Source organism: Salmo trutta, chromosome 2 (genome assembly GCF_901001165.1).
Source record: "Salmo trutta chromosome 2, fSalTru1.1, whole genome shotgun sequence".
In the NCBI taxonomy this organism is placed as follows: Eukaryota; Metazoa; Chordata; class Actinopteri; order Salmoniformes; family Salmonidae; genus Salmo; species Salmo trutta.
This window is the reverse complement of record NC_042958.1, coordinates 73759226-73775044: the sequence shown is the minus strand read 5'-3', so window position 1 is coordinate 73775044 and position 15819 is coordinate 73759226. Positions and strand designations below refer to the sequence as shown.

The window sequence follows — 15819 nt, the reverse complement described above, 5'->3', positions numbered from 1 at the left end:
AAAACACTCTGAAGTTTCTAAAACTGTTTGAATGATGTCTGTGAGTTTATCTGGATATCATAAGGTGAATGCACCAATTTGTAAGTCGCTCTGGATAAGAGCGTCTGCTAAATGACTTAAATGTAAATGTAAATGTAAATAACAGAACTCATATGGCAGGCAAAAACCTGAGAAAAATCCAACCAGGAAGTGGGAAATCTGAGGCTGTAGTTTTTTCAAGTGATTGCCTCTCTAACACAGTGACTTAGGGTTCATTTTGCACTTCCTAAGGCTTCCACTAGATGTCAACAGTCTTTAGAAAGTTGTTTGAGGCTTCTATGGTGAACAGAGAGCGAACAAAGGAAGTTGGAAGTTGTTGACTCAGGAAAGGACATGAGTTTATTGGTGCCCATTCACGTGAGAGGTAGTTGTGTTCCATTACATTTTTCAAGACATTGGAAAATCCGGTTGGAATATTATTGAAGTTGTATGTTAAAAAGGCCCTAAAGATTGATGCTATACATCGTTTGACATGTTTCTACGAATGTAAATAGAACTTTTTTTGACTTTTCGTCGTGAGATTTTCGGCGCGCTTCCTACATTTGGAGTAGCTTACTGAACGCGCAAACAACAAGGAGGTATTTGGACATAAATTATGGACTTTATCAAACAAAACAACATTTATTGTGGACCTAGGATTCCTGGGAGTGCATTCTGAAGAAGGATGGGGGATAGGGCCAGGAGGGGGATAGGGCCAGGCCCGGACCAGGGGAAGAAAGTGAAGAAGGAGTGAAAGAAAAGTGGAGGGGTGACTGGGTACCCCTGTGGGTGAGCAGGCTGGTGAAGGCCAACGGGTACCACTTGTTGACCTCTCGGAGACGCTCAGTCAGGGCACAGATCTGTGTGTGTGTGGGTGTATGTGTGCATGTGAGTGTGCACTGCATGTTTGTGTGTTTGTCTGGGGGGCCCTCCCCCTGCGCCCGTAGACAGTTTCAGCCAGAAAAGACTGGTCTAGCTTTGTTTTTAATGGCTGATCCTGTTGGTCATTTGGGCCCAAAAGCCCGATAAGAACAGCCTTCCAGACACTCTCTCCCCCTCCATCTCTCTTTCTGTCTCCACCCCTTCTCACACTCTCTTAAACAGTAAAAATCAGTCAAATTAAGCAAGAGGTTGGGGGGGGGGTTAGTCTGGAGCCGGACATAAAAAGGGTTTACTACTGAGCAATAAAACAGAACAAAAAACAGAAACAGAGAGAGTCTGAAGGAGAGCTTTAGTTAATCCCATAGCAAGCGGGCCTGGAAGGGGGAGAATATGTGTGTGTGTGTGTGTGCATCTGGAGGCTACAACCGTGAGGTATTTGAGGGTATTTACACTCAGGATTCCATCTCTTGTCTGAGTGTTGTGAACATTTCCCTTTATTACCATGGAGACCCTGACAGAAGGCTAGGGCAAATGAACAAAGGGGGTCAACTCTCCTGAGAGCTGAGCTTTACAACCACATGGACAAATAACATCCAAGAACTCTGGGAATTAAACCACAATGTATTGTGTATTGACCTACTGGTTATCAGTAAGGCATTGATGAACCGTGTGGGGTAGTTGCCCCTAGATGCTGATCTGTGGTCAGTTTTTAATTTTCTCCACTAATGGTTAAAGTTAGGATTGGGGGAGGGAAAGCTGATCCTAGATCTGTACCTAGGGTAAAGGTCTCACCGGAGCTTGATGAACCCTAGAGGACAGAAGTGCTTTGATGCCCACTGGCTGTTTTTCATGTGGTACAGTAAGGACAACAGGGAAACAAATAGATACAGATTAAAACAATGGCCAAAGACCCCCCACACACACACTGGGGCTGGTACAATTACCGTATAACTGTTTAACCGACGGTTATGGATGAAGACTGTAATGAAAATAAAATAACTGTCATAAAAAAAATATATACTATATATAATATTTTGACTGGTACTGTATATACAGTACCCTGTCAAAAATTTGGACACACCTACTCATTCAAGGCTTTTTTACATTGTAGAATAATAATAATCACAACTATGAAATGACACATAGAATCATGTAGTAACCAAAAAAAACTGAAAGAGTAGGTGTGTCCAAACGTTTGACTGTTACTGTTACTGTATATATATATATATATATATATATATATATATATATTATTATTTTTTTTTGGTACTGTATATACAGTACCAGTCAAAATATTAGGAACACATGCTCTTTCCATGACATAGACTAACCAGGTTAATCCAGGTGAAAGCAATGATCCCTTATTGATGTCACCTGTTAAATCCACTTCAATCAGCGTAGATGAAGGGGAGGAGACATGTTAAAAATCCTCCTTTAAGCCTTGAAACAATTGACACATGGATTGTGTATGTGTGCCATTCAGAAGGTGAATGGGCAAGACAGCATATTTAAGTCAGGTATGGTAGTAGGTGCCAGGCGCACTGGTTTGAGTGTGTCAAGAACTGCAACCCTGCTGTGTTTCACGCTCAACAGTTTCCCATGTGTATCAAGAATGGTCCACCACCCAAAGAAGATCCAGCCAACTAGAGTCCATGCCCTGATGAATTGAGGCTGTTCTGAGGGCAAAAGGGGGTGCAACCCAATATTAGGAAGGTGTTCCTAATGTCTTGTACACTCAGTGTATATATGCATTTATTTATTGTGTGGAATGAACAGCTGACTGAAGGCGTAACGGCCGGACATTCATGCAGTTGAGTCTGTTTCGGTTGTAACATGGACACTTAACAACGTGATGAAACTTTGTTGCTCCTTGCGGAAACAAGTAAGGTATTATAGCAAACGTGAAACAAGCAAATTGTTGTAGCAAACGGGTCTTTGGTTGCCTAGGCAATGCCCCCTCCCTCCAGCAGCACATATACTCTTAGAAAAAGGGGTTCCAAAAGGGTTCTTTGGCTGTCCCCATAGTATAACCCTTTTTGGTTCCAGGTAGAACAAGATTCAAAAGGCACTCGCACATCTGAGCAGTCTTGTTGCAGGTGCATGGCAACAATTGAAACAGGATGAAGGAAAAAAGGAAACCGCACACTGTTCTTGATAGTATCACTGGTATTTAATAAGCTTACGTATCGGCCTAACAGCCTTCGTCAGAGCTTTTGTGAATTTTCCGAAAACAGCACCTCTATGTAGACCTAGCCCCACCCACATCCGTTCCACGTATGCCTCCAACTCCTTTCCAAAGGAAAAATAAAAAAGTGCTACCAAACATAACAATATGCATTTCACAAATATTACAAAAGTGTATAGACAAGACGCACCGAACACGTCCATAAAATCACAACGAGGACATAGCAAGTTTTCATTAATCATTGGGTACATCATACGAAAAAACAAAGTAATCTTAAATAGGAACATATTTTAAATTCACAACATAACATACATAGGCATTTCATCATTAAGTCCTTTAGGAAATAATGTCTGGAGGGTGAAAATCCAAAAACATTGTCTTTTGCTCAGAGTATTATTAATATCACCTCCCCTGTCTGATATCTTGACTTTCTCTATACCACAAAATCTAAAGGTAGAAATGTCATGCTTTAGGTCCTTAAAATGTACTGCGACTGGATAATCCCTGTCGTTTCTCCTGATTGAACTTTTATGTTCACTAATTCTCTGTTTGAGAGAGCGGGAGGTTTTACCGACATAGCAGAGCCCACATGGACATTTAATAATGTAAATAACATGGGTGGTGGTACACGTGATGATATCGTTAATTTGAAACCGTTTACCTGTGTGGGGGTGGCAGAAATATTCACACTTCATCATATTGTTGCACTGTGCGCATCCTCTACATTTATAGCTACCATTTGGTAGAGGGCGTAAAAGAGCCTGGCTGATTTTCTTTCGTGGCTGGCAGTTGGCATGAACCAATTTATCGCGTAAATTGCGACCTCTCCTATACACAATGAGTGGTGGATTCTTAAATTCAGCCGGCAAAGCTGGGTCCGATAATAAAATATGCCAGTGTTTCTTAACCACACCTCCCACTTTTCGCGAATTCAAAGTATATGTGGTTGTGAACATAACGGAGTGTTCTTTTGCTTTAGCGGGTCTTTTTTGTAACAATTAATCTCGTGTTTTTCCCAATGCCAAATGAAGAGCTTCATCCACACATTGTTGCGAATAGCCTCTTCTTAGAAACCTAGTGCGCATCTCCGCTGCTTTTTCTAGATAATCATCATTGGAGTAGCATATACGGCGCAGTCTGAAAAACTGGCTTCTAGGAAGTCCTCTTTTTAATGGCTCAGGATGGAAGCTGTCCCCCTGTAATAGAGTATTTATGTCTGTTTCTTTTCGATACAGAGTTGTAAACAGGGTTCCATTTGATTTCTCAATCCACATATCGAGGTAATGAACGCGTTGAGTGTCACTTTCAATAGTAAATTTGAGATTGGGATCCATGTCATTGAGTTGTGCCATAAAATCTGACAGCTCTTGTTCAGTTCCTTCCCATATGCAAAAAATGTCGTCAATATATCGATACCACTTCAGGATTTTATTCAAAAATTGATTTTCGTTTTTGTTATTGACAAAACGTTCTTCAAATAGACCCACATAAAGGTTAGCATAGCTCGGAGCGAATGTGGAACCCATCGCCGTTCCATTCGTTTGGAGGTAGTATTCATCATCAAACCTAAAATAGTTATACTTCAAAACATATTCTGCCAGCTCTAAAATAAAGTTTGTTGGTGGATATTCATTAGTATCTCTGTCTCCCAAATAGTGAGCTAGTGCTGCCAGCCCCCCCGCATGGGGAATGCTGGTATATAGACTCTCGACATCTAATGTGACCAGAATACAGTCTTTTTCAAACCCGTTATTGGTGAGATCTTGTTTATGAAGTCTATAGAGTATTTTACATATGATGGCAATGCTTGCACATGAGTTTTAATAAAAGCGTCTACAAAGTTCGACAATGGCTCTAGCATTGAGCCTATTCCTGCAACCACTGGCCTGCCTGGATAATTGCCTTGTTGTGTTTTAGGTTTGTGTAATTTCGGTAAAATGTAAAGGCATGGAAGTATGGCACATTTGCAGCAAAGATACTCATATTCAGGTTTTGAGATAAGGTGGTTTAATAGGCCTTGCTCCAAACTAGAGCATATATCCCTTTGGAACACCTGTGTGGGATCAACACTTAGTTTTCTATAGAAACGTTCATTACTGAGTTGTCTCTGAATTTCTTCTTTATATTTTTCATAGTCTAGAACAACCACAGCACCCCCCTTGTCTGCAGGTTTAATAACCAACGATGAATCTTTCATTAATTCATTAAGTGCCTGTTCTTCTGTTCTAGTGAGATTTTTCTGAATGTGGTTTGTTTGTCTCGTATACACTGACATGGCTTCTTGTTCGACTAACCTACAATAGGTATTAATCGAAGAGTTGTTAACTATGGGACAGAATTTGCTTTTGGGCTTAAAATGTGTGCCAGTTCGTTGATGTGTTTCTTGGCCCGAAACAGTGTTTTGTGAAAACACATGCTTAAGTTTAATCTTACGGAATAATTTGAACAGATCTACTTTCGTATCAAATGGTTTATCTGTACATGTAGGTACAAAAGAGAGACCCTTAGATAAGACTGAGACTTGAGCGTCAGTAAGGTCTTTTTTGGAGAGGTTAATTACCGCGTCCTGCTGTAGCTCCGTGTCCACGGCCTGTGATCCTGGTCTCCTCTTCGACCGCTTGCCTCTCCTACATCGTTTCTTTTCTTTCGTAGAGCCTTGTGTTGCTTCCGGGCTAGAAAAACCGGCTGTATGCCATGGTAGCTGGAGTCACTGTCTGTAGGGAATTCGCTCTCGGTGGATGCCTCTGTGTCCAAATTTCCATGTCCTCCTGCTGCTGCGTATCTGCGTCCCTCAATCAGTGGTGCGTCCCTACGTCGGCCTCTCCGTGCTCCTGTCCTTGGGCCTTCCCATGCATACACCTGGTTAAGCTGGTAATCCTCTGTGTCACGCTGATATTTCTTGATCTTTGTTGCTTGTAGAGAGTCTCTGTATTTCCCAATGGACTGGTTGATCGCGTCGTCTATGGCTGTAAAATTAAGGCCTAGAATCTCCTTCATAACAACCTCATGTTCGCTAATCTTAGCTTCAACTTCTTTAGCTTCCTTCGACACATGCTCAACGATTAATAACATTAAATCTAGTGAACATTTATTGAGTATATCACCCCATTGATGAACGGAAGTTTTGTCGTTTTTCCCTATTGTAGGCTCCTTCTGTATTCTCAGTCCTCTTGGAATGCGCTTGTTGCGCCAATACTCGCTAAGAGTGGTGCCATGCAGGAACAAACGAGTTTCTTTCTCTCGAAGTCTCTGGAGTTGGATTTTGCGTTCGACAGTCGAGTGCTGAACTAGGTTGTCCATGTTGGAGGTAGGAAAAAGAATCCTATTGGCGTCTTCTTGTGTGAATGAAAGGGTATTCGCACAATGCTCAGTAAGTGAGTTGATCTCTCGTAGTGAATCCATTGTATATTTGGTACGTCTTTTTCTTTTTGTGTATACTACAAGATTTCAGAGTGCAGAGTGAAAAACAGTATTACAAGATTCAAAAGGCACTCGCACATCTGAGCAGTCTTGTTGCAGGTGCATGGCAACAATTGAAACAGGATGAAGGAAAAAAGGAAACCGCACACTGTTCTTGATAGTATCACTGGTATTTAATAAGCTTACGTATCGGCCTAACGGCCTTCGTCAGAGCTTTTGTGAATTTTCCGAAAACAGCACCTCTATGTAGACCTAGCCCCACCCACATCCGTTCCACGTATGCCTCCAACTCCTTTCCAAAGGAAAAATAAAAAAGTGCTACCAAACATAACAATATGCATTTCACAAATATTACAAAAGTGTATAGACAAGACGCACCGAACACGTCCATAAAATCACGAGGACATAGCAAGTTTTCATTAATCATTGGGTACATCATACGAAAAAACTAAGTAATCTTAAATAGGAACATATTTTAAATTCACAACATAACATACATAGGCATTTCATCATTAAGTCCTTTAGGAAATAATGTCTGGAGGGTGAAAATCCCAAAACATTCTCTTTTGCTCAGAGTATTATTAATATCACCTCCCCTGTCTGATATCTTGACTTTCTCTATACCACAAAATCTAAAGGTAGAAATGTCATGCTTTAGGTCATTAAAATGTACTGCGACTGGATAATCCCTGTCGTTTAATGATGAAATGATGAAATGCCTATGTATGTTATGTTGTGAATTTAAAATATGTTCCTATTTAAGATTACTTTGTTTTTTCGTATGATGTACCCAATGATTAATGAAAACTTGCTATGTCCTCGTTGTGATTTTATGGACGTGTTCGGTGCGTCTTGTCTATACACTTTTGTAATATTTGTGAAATGCATATTATTATGTTTGGTAGCACTTTTTTATTTTTCCTTTGCCTCCAACTCCTTTCCATACGTGGAACGGATATGGGTGGGGCTGGGTTCCATGTAGAACCCTTTGTAAGGGTTTTACATGGAACCCAAAAGTGTTCTACATGGAACAAAAATGGTTCTACCTGGAACTAAAAAGTGCTCTTCTAAGGGTTCTCCTATGGGGACAGCCAAAGAACCCTTTTAGCTTCTAGATAACACCTTATTTTTCTAAGAGTGTAGAAACGTAATGAATATCATATCATTCTATTTCTATGGCAGCACATGCAGTCAGGAGCGGAGGAGAGGAAAAAATGTACTTCTATATATATATATATATATCTACATACACATTTGTACGGTTATATCAGTGACCAAAGTCATTTGGCTGAGCAATAACCATCATCCAAAATTCCATGACCGTCACAGCCATAACACACACACACACACACTGAGATGGGTCTCAGTCTGGGACACAGACCCATATTCATAATCATAAGAGTAGATTGTTGAATAACTCAGCAGGGAAAAACACACACACGGGCACGCAATATATACAGTGTACACACATTTATCTGACATTTGACTAACCCAAACCCACTGATTTAACCCCCTCTTCTCCCCCACCCTCCTGCTAGTTTATTTTGCAAGATGACCAGTGCTCTACATAATACATTGACCACACACACACACACACACACACACACACACACACACACACACACACACACACACACACACACACACACACACACACACACACACACACACACACACACACACACACTCTAGTCTTGTTTGCTCCAAATGTCAGAGTAAAGGGGTTGAGTGAGTTAGGTTTGAACTTGCTGTGTCCCCTTGTAATACTGCTGACCAACATTCCCTCTAAGCTGCGCACATGCGAGAATGAACTTCACTCAACGAGAATGAACTTCACTCAACTTTGTAGAATTTTCCCTGTTATTTAACACTATCAACGTGTCCCTTTACTGTGACAATATTAGCCACTTTCAATGCAACATACCACAACAAAACAAACTATGAAAGACTTAGTATGCAAAACTAACTATGCAAGAGATTTGGTTGTAGGCAGAACGCATTGGAGTAAGATTTTATTGCATTGACATGCGTGCGGCATAACCAATCAGAGCTGCAGTAGGACTATATCACATAGACCATTGCCATATATGGATATGTGTTGTTCACTTTGAACTGGACTGTTCTACAGCATGAGCAGTCGTGAGTAGATGCGCTTGTTTTGAGATCAAAGCAAGTGCTTTATGTAGCCACGTGTGCACATTTCGTTAATATCCTTTGCTAGTTAGTGAGCCCAGTTATAGATAATTTGCAGTCAGCAATAGGGAAGTGATTGCTTCCTACAAGAGCACAAAGCGTGTACATTTCTAGACATCTTTAAAAAGCAACTCAGGTAAAGAGCATTTTGTTTGTCTTAAAGGGGCAGTGTTGTATTTTGAGACTGTCTTGAATAAGCTAAGTAGCCAATAGGCAGAGGGTAGCATTAATTCTCTGTAATAATGGAAGGCGAACAATAATGCAATTTATTTTGTTAAGTGGTTTCTTATATCAAACAACACAACATTTTCAGTCACCTTGTCTGAAGGACAAGTGGATTAACAGTTTAATGTCAAGCTCTGACTGTTTTTTTCAAAAGTCTCATGGAATATAGGTCTACATTGAACATCACACATTGGCTGCTACTGAAGGCTGAATGATAGAACAACTATTTCCATGTCAAAATGTTATGGGATGCATTTTATCCATTGTTTTTGATGGAGCCACAGTAACCTACTTGCCCACTGTTAAAACTGAAAGTTAAAGCGGGTACAGCCTCAGTGTTCACAGTAAACGTGAGCTGAAGGTTGCACAGAATTTTAACAATGTTCAAGAAGACCAGAAATTTGCTCAGTGCCCCAAAACATTTGAGGTAACATTGCTGCTGACCACATTGGTTCTGTTTGTACCCCGAGAGAGCCTCAGCAGCATGTACTCCCACCGTCCCTCTCCAACTCCTCTAACAGTCACATCCCTGGCCCCTTATGTCCAGCCGACGTTTGCCGGATTCACAGTGTTGGGCCAACCCGAATAGTACTGGGCTGGCCTGGATATTTTCTTTTCACAATGTCTTTTCCCGCGAGTTTCCAAAAAATGTGGCTGATGCGTAACCAGGCAAGCACAGTACAGTTTGGCTTGTCTTGGTGTGAATCAAACTATTGTGACTAAGGAGCAAAAAATGTCAAAGACTGCAGTCACCCAAGTCATAGACTGTTCTCTCTGCTACTGCACGGCAAGTGGTACAGGAGCATTGTTGGTTAAGGGCTTGTAAGTAAGCATTTCACGGTAAGGTCTACACCTGTTGTATTCGGCGCATTTGACAAATCAAATTTGATTTTTTATTTGGCCAGGGCCCTGCCTACATACTGTACATGCATCAATCCTGCCCATAGAAACAGACCTGGCACACCTAGGCAGCATTCCCTCTCTGTACCTACATACAGTGTAGTAGCATGCACCTGGGGATCAAACAGACAGCAATAATCCTCAACCCCACCCTGTCCCCAACACCCTCTGAGAATCCCCTAATGCTGGCCCAAACAAGTAACGTTTAGTTGGAGGCGGCAGGTAGCCTCAAGGTTAGACCATTAGGCCAGTAACCGAAAAGTTGCTGGTTCAAATCCCGGAGCCAACAAGTTGTCAAATCTGCCGCTGTGCCCTTGAGCAAGGCACGTCACCCCAAATGCTCCAGGGACACCGGCAAATGGCCTAACCTGGTTCTGACCCCTACTTTTCGCAGGTGTCTCGCAGATGTTATTATTAACCCCCCATCCCTCCCTCACTCCCAGGCAGGCCCAGTGCAGTACTCACCCACTACATCCAGGGTGTAGGTGTGGTTGATGGTGCCATATGCGTTCTCCACCAGGCAGGTGTAGTTGCCCTTGTCGGATGGCACCACACTCTCCATGATCAGGGTCCAGTGCTGGTGACGCACCTGAAAGGGAAAACAACCCATTAATGTGAATCTCACACAGGAACATCCAAACCAATGCAAACTGCAGATTGATGGAAGGCCAGACAGCGTAAGTGAGGGGGCTCAGTGAGTGACGGGCGGTCAGGTCTATTCTCACGAGCGCATCATGGTGAAAAACAATATTACGGGGAGTGACAGACTGGTCCTAAGGTGAGCTGCTACCCCCACCCAAGGAATTTCACTGTTTTGCTGAGACTGTGGGGTGGAGTGCTCTCCCTAAGCTACTACTTACCACCTCTACTCCTTAGAACACTAGTGAAAACCCTGTAGATTCTAAATATTCTACTTTTTACTACTTAGAGAGAAAACACTAGATATTCTCTTTTATTTTAGGTCACTTGTTTTGCATGGGCAAGTCAAGTGGAGTGTGTGTGTGTGTGTGTGTGTGTGTGTGTGTTTACAGAACTGTCACTAAAGACAGTGAGGAGAGAGAGTTCTACTGAATACCGTGTTTATTAGAATGAGACTTTGTACAGAATTAAAGCCAAGGGGAAACATTCTCCAGAACTTCCCATGAAGAGATGGCTGTGTTTCCTCGTAAACTATCACCCATTAAATACGTGTCACTTTTTCCTTCCCTATTACATCCAAACACACTAGATAACTTGCAAATGAATCCATCACTGTAAAGTGTAATGTGACTTTTAATTGCACTTTAAAAAACGTTTGATTTGATTTTGATAGATTGGATAATTCCCCAATCGTATTATCTTATTCAGCTGAAGTATTTTTATATACAGTGCTTTCGGAAAGCAATCAGACCCCTTGACTTTTTCCACATTTTGTTACGTTACAACCTTATTCTAAAATGTATTAAATTGTTTTCTTTCTTCATCAATCTACAAACAATACCCCATAAAAACAAAACAAAAACAGGTTTATAGAAATTTGTGCAAATGTGTACATATATATATATATATATATATATATATATATATATAAGAAATATCACATTTACATAAGTATTCAGACCCTTTACTCAGTACTTTGTTGTAGCACCTTTGGCAGCAATTACATCCTCGAGTCTTATTGGGTATGACGCTACAAGCTTGGCACACCTGTATTTGGTGAGTTTCTCCCATTCTTCTCTGCAGATCATCTCAAGCTCTGTCAGGTTGGATGGGGAGAGTCGCTGCACAGCTATTTTCAGGTCTCTCCAGAGATGTTTGATCGGGTTCAAGTCCAGGCTCTGGCTGGACCACTCAAGGACATTCAGAGACTTGTCCCGAAGCCACCCCTGCGTTGTCTTGGCAGTGTGCTAAGGGTCGTTATCCTGTTGGAAGGTGAACCGACTCTCTTCCCTGTAAATATCAATGATGTCGTTCTTGCTGCAGGTGATTATTTGATCTACCTCTACGCAGACGATACCATTCTGTATACATCTGGCCCTTCTTGGACACTGTGTTAACAAACCTCCAAACGAGCTTCAACGCCATACAACACTCCTTCCGTGGCCTCCAACTGCTCTTAAATGCTAGTAAAACGAAATGCATGCTCTTCAACCGATTGCTGCCCGTCCCCGCCCGCCAGACTAGCATCACTATTCTAGACGGTTCTGACTTAGAATGTGTGAACAATTATAAATACCTACAGTGAGGGAAAACAGTATTTGATCCCCTGCTGAATTTGTACGTTTGCCCACTGACAAAGAAATGATCAGTCTATAATTTTAATGGTGGGTTTATTTGAGCAGTGAGAGACAGAATAACAACAACAAAAATCCAGAAAAACGCATGTCAAAAATGTTATAAAATGATTTGCATTTTAACGAGGGTAATAAGTATTTGACCCCTCTGCAAAACATGACTTAGTACTTGGTGGCAAAACCCTTGTTGGCAATCACAGAGGTCAGACGTTTCTTGAAGTTGGCCACCAGGTTTGCACACATCTCAGGAGGGATTTTGTCCCACTCCTCTTTCCAGATCTTCTCCAAGTCATTAAGGATTTGAGGCTGACGTTTGGCAACTCGAACCTTCAGCTCCCTCCACAGATTTTCTATGGGATTAAGGTCTGGAGACTGGCTAGGCCACTCCAGGACCTTAATGTGCTTCTTCTTGAGCCACTCCTTTGTTGCCTTGGCCGTGTGTTTTGGGTCATTGTCATGCTGGAATACCCATCCACGACCCATTTTCAATGCCCTGGCTGAGGGAAGGAGGTTCAGCTTGCACTGCTATGCAGTGTCTTAGACCATTGCACCACTCAGGCGCTGTATAACATGACCGGTTGGGAGTGGCCTTAAGTACTACTTAAGTAAAGGGGTTATTTGTTATTGTAGTTTGGTCAGGACGTGGCAGGGGATGTTTGTTTTATGTGGTTCGGGCTATGTTTTTAGGTAGAGGGGTGTTTGGTTTATGTGTTCCGGGGTTTGTTGGTTTATGTTCTATGTTAGTTATTTCTATGTTCTAGTCTAGTCCTTTTAGTTCTATGTTTAGGGTTTTCATGGACCTTCAATTGGAGGCAGCTGTTCCTTGTTGCCTCTGATTGAAGGTCCTATGTATAGGGGTGTTTTTGGATTGGGATTTGTGGGTAGTTGTCGCCTGTTTAGTGTATGTTCGCCTGACAGGTCTGTTAGTGTCGTTCGTTGCGTTTGTATACGTGTTTGGTTTTCCTTCTTTTTATTTAATAAAGAAGATGTGCATACACGTTCCCGCTGCACCTTGGTCCAATTCTTACGACATCTATGACAACTACAGAAAGAGCAAAATAATCATAATAAAATAATAAAAACCTTAGCGTAACAGTTTTAGTAAATAATACTGAAGTTGTGCACAATTATCCATGTCTATGTCGCCCACTCACTGTCAGTTAGAGACACAGTAGGACCCAAAAGCATAATCCGTGCTCTAATTCCCCCTTGCGCTGGTCTGGAGCAATGAAGTGGTGACGCAGGGTACCGTACTAAACCACAAATTACCTATAAATCCCGCAGCATAATCGCACAACCACTGTACCCATTGTTCGTCTTTAGTGCATTTAAATATATGTCGCAAGTAAAAGCCTTGGGTAGCGAATTGATATAATTCAAAGTCTGGAAGGTTAAAAACACCCTCAGATTTAAGATGTAAAACGTTATTTTTAAAGTCTGTTATGACTGAGTATACCTTTTTTTAAAGAATGTCTTCGGTGGGGTAAAAAAATGAATACAAAAACATTGGGAGCCATGCCATTCTAAATAGGTGTATTCTACCTGTAAAATGTATGGGAATATTATTTCATTTAATTAGATCTGCCTTTATATTGTTGAGTAATGGAATAAAGTTATTTGTTGTCACTTACTAGGCATCATAAGTATTTCATATTTGTTGTGGTCCATTTAAAGAATTGCTGTAAATCGTGAGTTATTCTTTTTTTTTTTTTTCTTTCTTTTTTTTTCTATTGCCATTATTATTACTTTTTTCACATAAATGTTATATGCTGAGATTTTAGAGTTTTCTGAAAATGATTTTAGCAAAGGGGGCATATTGGTCTGGTACAGTATATCAGGAGATCATCTGCAAATAAGTTTAGTTCATATTGATGTTTACCAATACTGATACCTGCTACGTTTGGATCCTGTCACTTACTAGGCATCATAAGTATTTCATATTTGTTGTGGTCCATTTAAAGAATTGCTGTAAATCGTGAGTTATTCTTTTTTTTTTATTTTTTTTTTTTTTTTCTATTGCCATTATTATTACTTTTTTCACATAAATGTTATATGCTGAGATTTTAGAGTTTTCTGAAAATGATTTTAGCAAAGGGGGCATATTGGTCTGGTACAGTATATCAGGAGATCATCTGCAAATAAGTTTAGTTCATATTGATGTTTACCAATACTGATACCTGCTACGTTTGGATCCTGTCTAATTATTTCTGCAAGCGGTTCAATTGCCAGTGCAAACAGGAGGGAACATCTCTGTCTTGTGCCGCTTTCAAAAGCAATTTCATCAGATAATGTATTATTTGTGTATATTTTTGCTTTAGGACATTTATACAATACTTTTAAATGTATTATAAATGTACTATAATCAGCAGGGGACTGACGCTGGGCCAAATGTGCGCCGCCTCATGGGTCTCCCGGTTGCAGACGGCCGGGATGTCCTTGTCCCATCGCGCTCTAGCGACTCGTGTGGCGGGGCCGGGCACATGCACGCTGACACGGTCGCCAGTTGTACAGTGTTTCCTCAGACACATTGGTGCAGTGTGTCAAGAAGCAGTGCGGCTTGGCAGGGTCACGTTTCGAAGAACACATGGCTCTCGACCTGGCGGGCGCGTCACCAACAAACTATCATGGTCCAAACACACCAAGAAAGTTATGAAGAGAGCACGACAACACATTTTTCCTCGTCTTTTGGTAGGGACAATAATTTCATATTTTATCTCATTCTGTTTTCTTGCTGGTGCAGTTCATCTTGTAAAGTTTGCACCTTTGTTTCCAGAAGCCCAATTGTGTTGTCTTGTTCATGCACGCTCCCGCCACGTACAGTTGAAGACGGAAGTTTACATACACTTATGTTGGAGTCATTAACTTCATCGGGGTAGGGGGCAGTATTTTGACGTCCGGATGAAAAGCATGCCTGTAGTAAACTGCCTGCTACTCAGGCCCAGAAGGTAGGATATGCATATTATTAGTAGATTTGGATAGACAACACTCTGAAGTTTCAAAAACAGTTTGAATGATGTCTGTGAGTATAACAGTACTCATATGGCAGGCAAAAGAGGTTTGTAGTTTTTCAAGTGATTCCCTATCCAGTATACCGTGTCTATGGGGTCATATTGCACTTCCTAAGGCTTCCACTAGATGTCAACAGTCTTTAGAACGTTGTTTCATGCTTCTACTGTGACTGGGGAGAGAATAAGAGCCATTGGAATCAGATGACTGAGAAAATGACATGAGCTCAATCGTGCACGATCACGTGACAGTTAGCTGTGTTCCTTTTCATTTCTGAAGACAAAGGAATCGTCCGGTTGGAATATTATGGAAGATTTATGATAACATCTTAAAGATTGATTCTATACATCATTTGACATGTTTCTACGAACTCTAATATAACTTTGTCTGAACTCACTGCGCGCACACAGTGGATTTGGATTACTCGACTGAACGCGCCAACAAAATGGAGGTATTTGGACATAAAGATGAACTTTATCGAACAAAATGAACATGTATTCTAGAACTGGGATCCCTGGGAGTGCATTCCGATGAAGATCATCAAAGGAAAGTCAATATTTATAATGTCATTTTTGTCATTTCTGTTGACTCCAAAATGGCGGGTATCTGTATGGCTTGTTTTGATATCTGAGCGCTGTACTCAGATTATTGCAAAGTTTGCTTTCGCCGAAAAGCTTTTTTGAAATCTGACACAGCGGTTGCATTAAGGAGAAATGT

At 41.1% G+C, this 15819-nt stretch overlaps 1 protein-coding gene and 1 long non-coding RNA gene across 7 annotated transcripts in view; both read right to left on the bottom strand.

The window, feature by feature from the left end:
• Nucleotides 1-15819, bottom strand: part of LOC115162870 (fibroblast growth factor receptor 2) — a 115074-nt gene that overhangs the window by 53172 nt on the left and 46083 nt on the right. For all 6 annotated transcript variants that reach the window (XM_029714369.1, XM_029714350.1, XM_029714359.1 and 3 more), the window contains one exon: nt 10289-10412. In XM_029714369.1, the coding sequence (XP_029570229.1) occupies nt 10289-10412 (124 nt within the window). The remainder of the gene's footprint in view (nt 1-10288; nt 10413-15819) is intronic.
• Nucleotides 13815-14963, bottom strand: LOC115162892 (uncharacterized). The gene is made up of 2 exons (XR_003869662.1): nt 14274-14963; nt 13815-13987 (listed from the first exon to the last, which is right to left on the bottom strand). It is a non-coding gene; the product is annotated as an uncharacterized LOC115162892 (long non-coding RNA).